Source organism: Epinephelus moara, chromosome 12 (genome assembly GCF_006386435.1).
Source record: "Epinephelus moara isolate mb chromosome 12, YSFRI_EMoa_1.0, whole genome shotgun sequence".
NCBI lineage: Eukaryota > Metazoa > Chordata > Actinopteri > Perciformes > Serranidae > Epinephelus > Epinephelus moara.
In genome coordinates this window covers 18586426-18599935 of record NC_065517.1, presented here as the reverse complement: position 1 = coordinate 18599935, position 13510 = coordinate 18586426, and the positions used below count along the sequence as shown (strand labels likewise).

Below are 13510 nucleotides of genomic sequence, written 5' to 3'. Positions count from 1 at the left end.
GATGTAGTGGAGTGTGAAGAGGCAGAGAGGATTGTGTATGTGTGTGGCTGTGAGGTGAAAAAGTGCAGAGATCAGGTAAAGAAAAAACATTCACCTGAAGCCAACTTAAGCCTTCTTTTCTCCCACTAAGCTCTTAGCTCATGACCCAGGCGGACAGTTGCTTTAACCCTCCATCCTGCCATTACTGGGAGAAATCTGATGCAAACTTGCATGATTTCAGCCTCGGAAGACGGCGATGTGATAAGGCCAGCACTTTTTCTTCAGAACAGATTTTGCAGAGGTCAGATTTTCATTTCTCAGACAGACCGAACAGCTATGGGTCAATAAGAGAACGTGACACAAGATAAATTAAATGAGCATTTAAGTATTTCACAATACATCAGCGGCAGCCTGTGACAAGGTAAACCTCCCTCCCTTACAAGCGCTGGAAATGGTTTCCAGATCCATCAAGCAACAAGATGTCATCTCTAGACTGCAGCTGTCACGGTTGGGTGCACACAGCAAATAGAAATGGTGTTTGTAAGATGTTGGCGGGCTTACTGAGAAAGTAAAGATGAGTGAATTATTAGCAAGATGACAAACAGAATTATGTTTTCCCAAAGTGAAACATCCTCAAATCCTGTCCTGTCAGGAAATAAATTAAGTGGGATCAGTAATTCAAACAATGGATCATTTCTTGGCAGCAATCGTGACAAATTGGGGTTGGAAATGATTGAGATGCCCTCGAGCAAGGCACTTCATGCCCAACTGCAGTAGAGCTCTTCAGTGACTGTATACTGTATAAGGGCTGGCAAATTTTCAATACATTATTAGCATCAGGACACAAGAATGAAATATCGAAAATTTGAATAAATGCATAAATAAATGAAATGAAATAAAAATAAAATGGTAATTTTAAACTCTTAATATTTAACTTAATTAACTTAAAGGAGCTATATGTAAGAAATCTAAAGCAAATAGTCGTAAAATCCTCCGAATATGTCACAGAGACTAAGGAATAATGTTCATATAACATACTGATCTCATCGACAACAATAGTACGGCCAGAATATTCGCATTTAAAAAAATATTTTACGGTCCGCAAATCATGTTTATGTTTTGAATTTGTGTTTTGGCCTGTTGCGCCACCCAACGTCGTCTACCAGTCACACAGTCAGTAGAGTCTCAGCATCAGTTATAGTTACAACTGAGCTACAATGGCTGACGGTGCGAAGGGACTATATAGGAGATGCTTGTGAACGCTGGAGACGGTTGAAAACGGAGAAGAATTTGAAATCGGATGTGGAAGTGGCTACTCTTCTCCTCGACAGGTAAGCTTTAGCCAAAGTTGGCTAACTAGCATCATAGCTAGATGGGGATGGACATTTCGAATACTTTCAACTGTTATTCATTTTCGATCATACATTGTAGCCCATGTGCAGGTGGGTCATCAACCTGACTGATTTTTTTGAGAAACAAACGTTAGCAGCACGGCAAGCAGCATTAGCAGTGTTCTGGTACATAGCATTAGCAACCGGCTCCTCCTCAGCTGTATCCCGGCAGCAGCGTTAGCAGCAGAGAAGCCGGACTTGCTCGAACGGTCCGCTGGAAAACCGAAGATCAAGGACACGGCGACGCGGCCCTGCCACGGCAGCCGCCCGTGGGCAAACAAATCAGTCTCCAGCGTGCCGCTGTCCAGCAACCTCGAATCTGTAGGAGAGGGGGGGTGGACACGACTCGCGGCAGTATTTTGAATTTGAGTGCAGTAACCGTTTTGGCCACATTCTTACATACGGCGCCTTTAAGTATTTCACTGCTGCAAAGATGGTCTTTTCATAAAACTAGGCTGTCTCTCACTGGTGGGTGACGTAACGCAAAGCTTGGTTGTTTTTCCACTGGAAACAATATGGCGGCTGGTAACAAACAATCTCAAATTGCAGTTAAACAGCCAGTTAAAATATGTTTCTGAAAACATCTGAAAGCTCTGTGTGGCCATGGTGGTGGGTATATGAAAAAACGTTCCACTGAGCCAGCCAAAATCCACTGAATGACACATTTCTTGTAACCCAGCAACAAGCCCCTAAAAAGAACTAGGCTTCAAATCTTAACTTGGCTATAATCAATATTCTTATAATAACACTGTCTACAATGACAAAGGGAAAACAATATGAAAGTTTCAGGTCCATGTTTAGCTGTCCGGCCCACAACTGTATTGTTTCAGCTCCTTGTTACTGCTCTTGTAGCATTATTTTTGGCCACAGCAGGCGGCTGTTTCCAGCAAAATGCTCCAAAATCTCACTACACACTCTACATGCTCAACACCAAACAGTAGACAGACACAGTTAGCAACTAGCTGGTGAACATAATGGAGAATTTAGCAGCTAAAGAGCAAGATATTTTCCTCAGGAGTTGGTGGAGAACAAAACAGAGCAAAAACAGAGTGAATATTGGGTTCAGATTCGTCAGGTGGACATAAACATGACTCCAAATGAATGATAATGTTGCTGCTGGATGTGCTAATAAGCAACTCTTTGCTAAAAAGTTTGCCATATTGATTTAATATGTGATGATATGTAAATGATGTGTTTACAACATGTTTATGCTGCCCTCAAGTGGCCAAAAAGATTACGCTGCAGGTTTAAGAATTTCACTTTAACATTAAATATTCATGACTAAATATCGGTGTTTAAAGTTAAGTAAAAGTGTTAATGAAAAGCATTTTAAGTAGAATTTATTAAGTGTAAAAAAACTTGACTGTGTTGTTGTTGTTTGATCAACTGAACATCCCACCTACTGTCATCAGATTCCAATTCAGATGATGCTTAATTCTGACTGGTGCATGTTAACACCTTTTCCAAACTGAGCCACTTCGAACTCGCAAAAAGAACTTAAAGGGAAAAGGACACGGAAATTTCTCAACAGCTACTAGTGTTCAAACTATGTCAGAAAATAATGTGTTCATCTGGGATCCCATTACACACAGTGAGACATTTTCAAGGGCCTTTAAGGTGGATTAATAAAGGCCACAAACAATGCTAACTGGTCTGTGGAAGAAAACCATTACGGTCACAGAGCTGACAACAAACTTAACCATACTGGTGTTAAATTAAAATGAACCAACTGACCTGAGGGACACTCAAAAAGTTAAGAGGCTCTGCACCTTTTTCAGCCCTCTGCTGATTAATGATGGTAATTATTTGGGTTGAGAGTCCACTCACGCCGCTGCTGCTCTTACTGGGATTCTACTGCAAACACTGTCTGGACTGCAACAACAACACACTGCACAATGGTTCCTGCTGTAACTGAAATATCAATGTCAAATTAGATTAAAGTCATTTGTATTTTGGGTTATGATATGAGACTGGATGCACAGAGTATGGAATGATATTGATGAGTAAGTGCATTTGGAACCAATTATTCAAATGAGGTATTGATTTGATTCTATATTGTTTGCTAATTACAGTAAAGGGAAATCTGAGACTGCAAAAGAGGCAACAGCAGAGACAATGGCAAAAATATTTCATAGGCCAAGTAAAAAAATATGACCAGAGAAAACAGAGAAAAGGGCCGTGGTATTTACTTTTGCTAAATAGGTAAAAACCTACAACTACCAGAATGCACTGCGCCTCACTGGACCAATAAACACTCTCACTGGTATGTGATGTAATGTGAGCTTGGCTGTTTTGACACATGAATCAATATGGCAGCCAGCTGGTAACAAACAATCTCAAATTACAGTTAAACAGTACACTCAAATATATTTCTGAGAACCTTTTAAGTGAGAAATACACAACACAGTAACAGAATCGTGATTTTTATTTGATCAGCACTGCTTAGTTTTAGCATTTGATCTGACTTTGAGACAAAAAAGAAAGGGGCGGTTCTCTCTTTCAACTGCTTATATATGCTTCTCTTGCATAGGAAAATGCAAAGTACAATCTGTAGTTTGAGCAACAGCCCTACACCTGGGCACTGGTAAGATGGAGGGAAGTTTAGGAGAGTTGATTTACACATACTACCCACATTATTATGATACAAAGCTGGTTGAAAATGAGCAAAGTATCCCTTTCAGTAAATGACTAAACATATTGATATGGAGCATTTTAGGAATGAACACTTGCATAAGGCCAAATTGAGGCCACACACTGAAATGACAGGAGAGCCCTGTGTGCCACTTTAATAATTTATGAACTCCAGTTCAGGGTTGAGGACAGAGAAATGCAATAAGACTTTCTGGAGAACCGAAGAGCACTGAATGATACACCCAAGCAAGAGAAGAGGTCCATGTTGATTTTAAGCTCAAATAAGCTGTTCAGTGTTTACTCACAAGTTCTTAATCTTATCCTAAAGCTAGTTTCATCTTCAAACAAATCCATATCAGTGACGTAGGGTCCTGCCACCTTTACATCAAGGTCACTTAAATGACAGGGATGACAGCAGGCTCGCCGTCCTTCAGCGCTGACGACTGTGGAAAGCCGGAGCTGCCAAAGAACACACTGTTGCTCTGCCATCACAACTGGCTCAGTCAATACGGAGGAAATCCTTCCTGTTCAATTTAAATCACTCTGAGTGAAGTTCACCTGATGCCACAGGACAACGCTACCTCTCTCTCTCTCTCCTCCCAACTCTCATTGACGAGGCAAACTTTGCAAGGTTATCAACTACTGCATTATAGTAAATGCTGCATACTGTGCTGGAATGATGACTCCATGACTCTGAGACTATATAGACTTTCTTTGCCCAGAGAAATTACAAGTCCACAGTACACCGTACTTTCCATTATTCCAGGATGTGTCAGCTTAGTTGAGGTCTCTGGGTTTAATTTCCAACTATCAGAAGAAGCCATATGCTCACATTCATTCTACAGGATACCTTCTCCTTAGACTCCTTGATATGAAACTATTCTTATTAGGTTTAGGGAGACATGCAGTGCAGCCAAGGTGATATATATATTTTTTTAAATCTTTATGATTATCACTGAAAACTGAACTGATAACTGAAACTCATGTGATCACTAAACCAGCTGTTTCCAAGGTCTACCATCAACTTCAGAAGTTGAACTTTGTGTAGTCATGTATAAATATGTACATCTCACTCATGATTTGCCGAGCGTTTTCTAAAACTTTTGTAAGTCTTCCTCAGACGTTCACCCACACTCTACAAGACATTCTAAGGACTTTAATCCTCCATATTGTCAGACTTCTCTTAATCAATATTCATTGAAATACAGAGGACCATCTCTTTGGAACAACCTTCTTCCACCTCTACAATCATCATCTACATTATTGTTGTCTAGAACTCTTGTTTAGTTATGCAGTCTTCGCTTTTATCATTTTCTTTGTATGTATAATTGTTATTTAACAGGGGAAGTATCTTCATAAGCCAATTTTGGCTTCTAACCTCTACTACAAAATATTTTAACTTTTAAAATTTCTTTTTTTCCTGTACTGTCTATACATGGATGTGCAACTAAACTAAACTACACTAAACTGAACTAAACTTTGAAGCATACATGGATGCCATTCCTCAAGTGCAAAATAAATACCAGCAATTCAATGTCAGCTCTGTCTGCTAGCATTAAAGGTCCAATGTGTAGGATTTAAAGGCTTCTGATGACAGGAATGGTATATACTAATCATCACTGTGTTTTCATTAGTTTGTAAACAAATAAGACTTGTATTTTCATTACCTTAGCATGAGCATTTTATATCTACTTACAGAGTGGGTCTCTTCCACAGAGTCTGCCATGTTGTTTCTACAGAAGCCCAGAGTAGACAAATCAAACACCAGTTCTACACAGGGCCATTCACGTTTTTTCATTTTCGCATCAGCCACTGTAGTGCTGCAACCTCACTGCTAGATACCACCAAATCCTACACAGTGGACCTTTAATATAATTAGTAGGAGGCTGAATTGTCCACGGAGCTAGATTATCATTGTTAAACCATCAGGCTACGTTTGGGTTTTTTAATGTATGCATTAGTTCAGTGTGTTTGAGGTACCGGTTTCATCTCAGTGTCATATTTCAGGCAATCACCTCACATCTGCAAAAATAAACTGAAGATTCCCCTAGAAAATTTGTTCTAAAAAAAACTGCCACAGAAACTATTTTAACTTATTCCGAAGATCTCATGTTACATTAAGATGGGTCAGACACTGTAACGTTTGTATTTACCACGTCTTCATTTTCACTGACACTCGACTCCACTTGTCTTTGACAACTCTTCAACCAGTTACATCAGAGAAGCAACCTTCGTGGGAACATGAGCTTACACTCTTAATTCTTTGATTTAAGATCCACAACCTTAACTCAGTTCTTCTCAGGCCATCTACATGCATTACTCAATTACTGGACGTACTCCTCAGTGATAAGCCCTAAGCGAAAACATTAAAGCGAACACAACGCTTCCGAGCTCACCACAAACCTACCATGTTGCAACACATTCATCATTTTAATGCATTTGAAGATTTACTGGAACACATGCTGTGGTCATTTCAAAGCTCAGTGACACTGTCCATCACTCTGACGTTTTAAGCTTTAGTGCAAACAGTATATCACCGTGTGGTATCAAGCTTTTGATTTCTAAATGCTACTTTATCCCCATAAACATGGTGTTAAAGAGTCACTGGTCTTGTGCTGCCCTGACTCAAGCACTTCCCCTGGTGTGGTTTGGTGCCAGCGGAGCAGAGCTGTATGTGCTGTGGAAGCATCATCTTTAAAAAGGCTAAATTTAAACCCCCAGAGTCCTCGCCTTGGTATGTAGAAGGCTTCCAGAACAACATAAACTCCAAATAAGCCCCGAGTAGCTACTGGTGGACTGCGAGCCTCGATCGTCTTGTTTTAAAAAGGTGTAACAGTAGCTCACCTGGAAAAGTAAGTTTAAATTACACATTGTGTCTCTAAAAAGTTCAGCAAATAACAAAATACACCTTGTTTGACCTTTAGCTTAACCCTGCTGCAGTAACTGTAGCTACGCCTGCAAAGCTTTCCATTCTCACACAGTGCACACACGCAGTTTACAATGATAACTGTGGAAACTTTACCATAAGGAAATTCTCAGCTATTTAAGAAACAAAGGGTCTCTAATTTCAGACAGCAATACAACAAATTTCTAGGTAATTTTTTAAAATAAATTCTAAATGAAAAATAAATTATATTACTTTTTTTATTCAAACCAACTCAAAACAAAAGTTTCACAAAAACTGGCTTTTATTATCATTTCGATCCTGACTGATGTTGATGGACAGTGCTTGTTAGTACACTCTTCAGCCTTTGAGCTATACATTTAGCAAATATTTAAGCATCAAGCCATTTAAGTGTTACAGGTGTCCAGTTTGGAGTCCTTAAATTTGCCACTAGGTTCCTTTTAAAGTATTAAGGGGATAGATTTCAGTGAAATTAGACAAATACCAACCAAGTCGGCAGAATAAATGTCAGCATTTCTGCACATTCTCTACATTTCATATGTAGTGGATATGTTGAAACTTCACATTTCTTTACACTTTAATTTTCAGTTTTATCACGTGACAATGCTGTGGTTAATGTGTGGCTATGTTTAGGCTCAAAACCACTTAGTTACAGCTAGGACGAGATCATGTTTTGGCTTAAAACACCTGCTTTTGTTGCTACCAACACGGCTGGACATGTCCCGAACCTGCTTTTGTTGGTCTCAGACAGAGGTCTGCTGCTGTCTGCGGCCTGGCAGAAGTCTCGCCTAGGTGTCACACTATCCACCATCCCCTCCTGCTCCTGATGACAAACTCAGCTCATATGAATGTAATCAAAACTACATTACTTTAAAGATGTTGATATGATGAATATGAAACGTACAAATGTAACATATCCGTGTTTTGCAGAATCGTACATTGCCAACATTTTATTCTGGGGACTGGGCTGAAAAATACACAACACTTGGAAAAATTAAAACAAGAAAGCAATGATTTTCCAACTAAATTAAAGAATTCTTGATAGAAGTCAATGGGTATTGATAACTTAATTTAAAACACATTACAGCAGGAAAAATCCCCACTTTTGATGCTATGTTTTAAAATTTTATTTTTAACCCAAAATGAAGGAATAGTTCCGCACATGTATTTTCAAAAACGTGCGTAGGAGAGGGCCGACAAGAATTAAACTTGTAGAAAAACTTGCAAAAAATAATGACTTTAATGCTGCTGCAACGTTTCGGTGACTAGACCTTCAACAGGCAAACAGTTCTGTAACAAAGAGAAGCCATCTTAAGTAGGAGTAGCTGTGAGTTTGCAGTCGGCCACATTACTCACGTGCAGTAGGAAGACATCAGTACCAAACATCAATAAGTTAACAATCAACATTATACATAGAAACAGAGGAACAAAGAGGCAAAACAGCTTAGTGACAATCCTAAACATCCCCCCCCCCCCAAAAAAAAAAAGACATTAGATAGGTATGTCCTTGAGAATAAATGGTTAAATTCTTGTCGTTAACTTGCATTCTCTAAAAAAAATGCACATCCAAATCTTGAAGGCACAGCAAATAATGAACCTATAGGGGTATATTTACATCAAGAATCCAAGATTCCATTTTTAACCCCCCATTAGCTCCTCATTTGCCAGACATTACATCAGCATGTGGGGAAATCCAAAGCTTAGCATGCCTACATATGCTACGCTAAGATTGGACAATCACTATTTGGGGTGAGCGGTCAGTTTTAGCTCGACCACAAAGAAATCTCCAATAAAACCTAAAAAAGTATTCACCCGAAGAAATGACAACGTAGACTTGTGTCATTTCAGCAAAGAAGCCAGTTAATAATAATAATTCTTTGTTTAATGTAAAGGCATTGTTTCACACAGCAGCACAATCAGTAAGTACCAATACTGCAAATAACACAGGTGACTAAACATCATTTTCTGACGCCACTGCAATTATCACAGTGTTTTATAACACTGCAGTTAACAGACTGAGAACATGACTTGCACATTTTCTGATTCCTGCATAAATTAAAGACAGAACAGTGTTGTTTGAAGTAGAAGCCAAAGCTGAGCACTGATATACCCACCAAACCACCAAAGTAAATACTAGTTTGTTGTCCTGTGCATGTGTGAACTGAAGTGCATCATTTTCCCATTCAACATTAAATCTCAGGAGAGTTAATGAGCTGTCCAAGAAAAGTCATTCCTAATCAGTGAGCAAAGAATTTCATGCACTGTGGGGGTTCTTCTTTTGCCATCCATTACAACTTTTGTATGTCCATTATTGGCGTTAGTGTGGGTCTATAACGTTGCAGGAGGGACTGCTGTCTTTATGTCGCAGTAGAGGTGTAACATTTTCCTCAGTTTCCTTTGACAGAGAGGCTCTTATCGCTGCCAGCTTTCCCAACGTTACACATCAACAGCAAGGTGAGACAGCGTCCGTCCTGAAATTGAATCACAATGTCTGGACTTCTGTCAACACCTGACAGTCATATCCAATAACAAGAGACTTTGTAATTTTATTCCTTATAAATATCTTGACTCGGAAAAAAAATTGAGAACCTGACAACAGCTGCAGATTTCAACACATTTGGTCCTGCAAATGTTTTCCTTCCAATAACTGGAACAAGCACAACACTACAAATGCAATCCATGAAACAAAAGACCCGGCAGTTGTACACAGGCTTACACCATGACGTTCAACAGATTGTTCAATTATCGCTCTAATTTTAGGGCTTCCTGTGAGGGCGCGTTTCACTCAAGGCTGAGGTTTGATAACAAGGCTCTGTGGAGCTCAGGGGAACCCCCCCTCTCAAACTGCTGTTGTCATCAGATAACCAGGATGCCATTGTGACAGTAGAATCTGAGAGGCATGGGTCAGCATATCACTGGCATCACAAATAGTAGGAGCTGTTAACTACAGGGTCCCTCCTGCCACTAACAACCAGCCAAGACTTCAAGGGGATTACATATAGATTAATAATACTGCTGCGGTGTATATCAACATCTCAAAGCCAAGACTGAGGAGTACAATGTCGTTAGGCTGTCAGCCAAAATGGACGTCAATGGAAAATGTCACTTAGAATGATCAAACCAGCATGTTTGCATGTTTTAGATACTTTGAAAAAATCACATCTTATAAGTGAAGATTGGTTTTAATCGTGATGAAATATATGTCTTAAAACTAAGTATAATTTTTTTCAAGCCAGGCAAGGGGATCTAGTGAGAGAAGATAAGTTGCATCATGGGAAATGTAGGATCCAGGAAAGAACTACTAGGAACTTAAAGTCAGGATATCTTGGCTTCTGCAGCTACTGTTCAAAAGCCCCATAACTTTATGAAAGGAAATGTGACAATAAATTGCTAGTGTTGTTGTTTTTTTACGGTGTTTATATCTGCAAAGCATGAGAATCTTTACAAGCACACTTCCAAACTTGCTGGAGTTATGTTGCACGTCACAGTTAACGTGTGTTTTTGACATTTTTTGTCCATGTTACTTTATTGTGGTAGTGCAGTTTAAAGGAGCAGTGTGTAGGATTTAGTGGCATCTAGTGGTGGGAATTACAGATTGCAACCAGCTGAAAGTTCTCCCATGTGCCAAGTTTGAACTCTTGCTTAGGATTCTGTCAATGCTCATTGTTCAGGGGGATTTTACCATGAGCAGAATTAACCACAGAGGTCTCTTTCTCTCCAAAACAAACAGACTTTGTGATTTAATCAAGTAAAAATAACATATAAAGCAGTTTCACATTAAAAATCAGTGTTTTTCCAATGCTGTTTGGCACATTGTGGATAGGCCGCTAACCCAGCACCTGCTAATGTGTGCTCACAATTTTTCTCTGATATCCTAAGATCCAAATGTTTAGAAGATTTTTACCAGGAGCAGAATTATCCACAGAGATCTCTTCCTCTCCAAAACAAACATTCTCTGTGATTTAATCCGGTGAAAACAACATATAAAGCAGTTTCACATTAAAAATCAATGTTTTTCCAATGCTGTTTGGCACTACCCAGGCTGCTAGCCCAACACCTGTTAGTGTGTGCTCACCCTTTTTCTCTGATAACATAAGATCTAAATGTTAAGAGGATTTTTACCAGGAGCTGAATTATCCGCAGATGTCTCTTGCTTTCCAAAACAAATGGACCAGAGGATGTAAACCGGTAAAAACACTGCATAAATCAGTTTCACGTTAAAAATCAATATTTTTCTAATGCTATTCAGCTTGCCAGAGAGAGGTCGTTAGCCCAGCACCTGCTAATGTGTGCTCAACTTTTTTCTCTATTAACTTAAGATCCAAATGTTCAGGAGGTTTTAACTGGGAGCTGAATTATCCACAGAGGTCCCCTCCACTAAAAAACAAACGGACCCAGTGATATAAACCAGTAAAAACACTGAATAAATCAGTTTCACGTTAGAAATCAGAGTTTTTTCAACACTGTTCGGCTTGTCACCAAGCTAACTACAGCGGCTGAAACTAAAATACAAAAATGCGGATAATCCTATCTCAAGCCAGGTTGGTTTGTCCGCTCTTGGTTACTGTAGAAACATGGTGGTGCAACATGGCGGACTCTGTGAGTGAGGACCCGCTCCTTATGTAGATATAAACAGCTCATTTTAAGATAACCAATCACAACGATTCTCATTTTCACGTGATTGTTCACTAAAGAAAACAAACTTATTATATTCCATCTCTGCCAATACATCCCCTAAATCCTACACACTGGACCTTTAAGTACAAAATAAGTCTGCAATGCATGACCCCACTACAAATCCTACAGAAATAAAATGGAAACCAGTGGCAGCCTGAGCAAAACACTACAAATCCATACCACTAAATCACAGCAGTGTTATGTGAGTGATTTGTAGGAAATGGGCGAAAACATGCAAAACTGCTGGTATAGTTCTTGTAATGCTGAATCTCATTAAATTCCTTATTTAGACAGCAACAGATTTCAATCCAGGACTAAAGTCAAAACAAACTGCTATACATAAAGAAAGTTGTGTTTTATAAATCCTCAGAGACAGAAGGTTCAATGTTTTCCATAACATTATACCTATTACAGGATGCTTGACGATTCAAACTACAGGGTACTCTTCCACAAATGTACAACACTGCAGAGTGAAAAGGATCAGGACAATAAAATAAATCATATCTAAGCTATATGGTATGAAACCAGGTGGGCACCCCAGCTGAGCATGTTGTATGTGTCATAACTGAGCCTCATTGCTCTCCATGCAGCACCTGGGTCACACAGCTTCAACAGGCAGGAGAAGAATACTGCGCGACAGATATTCCCACCACACCAACATACAAGCTGTCATATCATTTACAGGGATAACTGCTGTGCATAACCACATAGAGCAGGGACAACGTAAGCAATCTGCGTCAAACAACTAAAATAGTAATCAGCAGGAGGTGGCTGGTGTCTGGTGAGCACAACTTATTGAAACTCCTCTCCCCGGGGAGAATAAAAAAAAAGTAAAAGGCTGCAAAATAAAAATGTTTCTGCAACAAGGCGTTCCCGGAGAAGAAAGCGATGAAGGGTGGAAAAATGAGAGAGGGGCACATGTTATGGAATGGCCAAGAGCTTGTGAAGTCATTTTTGCCCTTGCACCAGCAGACGGGAGTCTCATTGAGATTCCCCACATCAAGAGTCCTGTCGACAGGTGCGCCGTGGCCGCGGGGTGCAGCGCTGCAACCTGCGGCAACTTCCACAAAAATCATCAATCATGCGCATGCAAAGTCAAAAATCAACCACTGACGATGCATTTCCTTCCCAAAACTTCCACATTAATCCAACTTGTACGGGTGATTAACTTAATTGGCGGTGCAGTGTGCCGCCACTGAAGGCGTTAATTGGCGAAACTGGAGTGCGCGTTAGAGCACGGCTCGGCACCGCACCGATGGAAATTATCTTTACTTACAGTTCTCAAGAACTGGATCTCGTCTTCCCCTTCTCCGCCCTCAGCCATGGCTGTGAAGGAGCCTGCTCAGACTCTGGAAGCCACCACTGACTGCCGGCAGAAACGCGATGCTGTGCCTCTCAAGCCGATATTAGCATACAGCTCATCCACAGCCATATAGGGCAGCCCGGCCGAGCCCCCCTCCTCCTCCTCTCCTCTCCTCTCCTCTCTTCTCTCCTCTCCCACCTACCTACCCCCTCTTCCTCCTCCGCCCTCCTCCTCTTCATCCCCCTCCTCCCTCCCTGCGCCCAGACGCCAGCAGCAGCAGCAGCAGCAGTGCGGACCAGCGAGCGGACGGAGCCGGGGCATCAGAGGACGAACCCCCGGTGGTGATGCTGCTCTGCTGCTCCTGCTGCTCCTGCTCCTGATGATGCTCAGGAGCCAAAACAGGTTGCTACTACTTTTTAAACATTTGCGGTGAACCCCCTTTTTGCAAAATTGAGTCAGCAGTTTTTTACCGGCTCCCTGTCTGACAATGACGCATGGTGGTCAGATGAATGGCAGCAGACTGGCTGCATTCAAAGTTATGAATGGCTCTGTCTCTCACCTCAGCCATGCACACACCTGACACTTGTGGCACCTGTGATAGAGTTAGAAACCAACACACAACCT

The 13510-nt window shown here is 40.6% G+C and overlaps 1 protein-coding gene across 1 annotated transcript in view; it reads right to left on the bottom strand.

Moving 5' to 3' along the window:
- The window catches only part of LOC126399193 (ryanodine receptor 3-like), a 136886-nt gene extending 123931 nt beyond the window's left edge, over nucleotides 1-12955 (bottom strand). Inside the window, exon 1 of the mRNA XM_050059034.1 lies at nucleotides 12860-12955. Within this exon, the coding sequence (XP_049914991.1) occupies nucleotides 12860-12907 (48 nt within the window). The 5' untranslated portion in view covers nucleotides 12908-12955. The remainder of the gene's footprint in view (nucleotides 1-12859) is intronic.
- Between the last annotated feature and the right edge of the window lie 555 nt (nucleotides 12956-13510).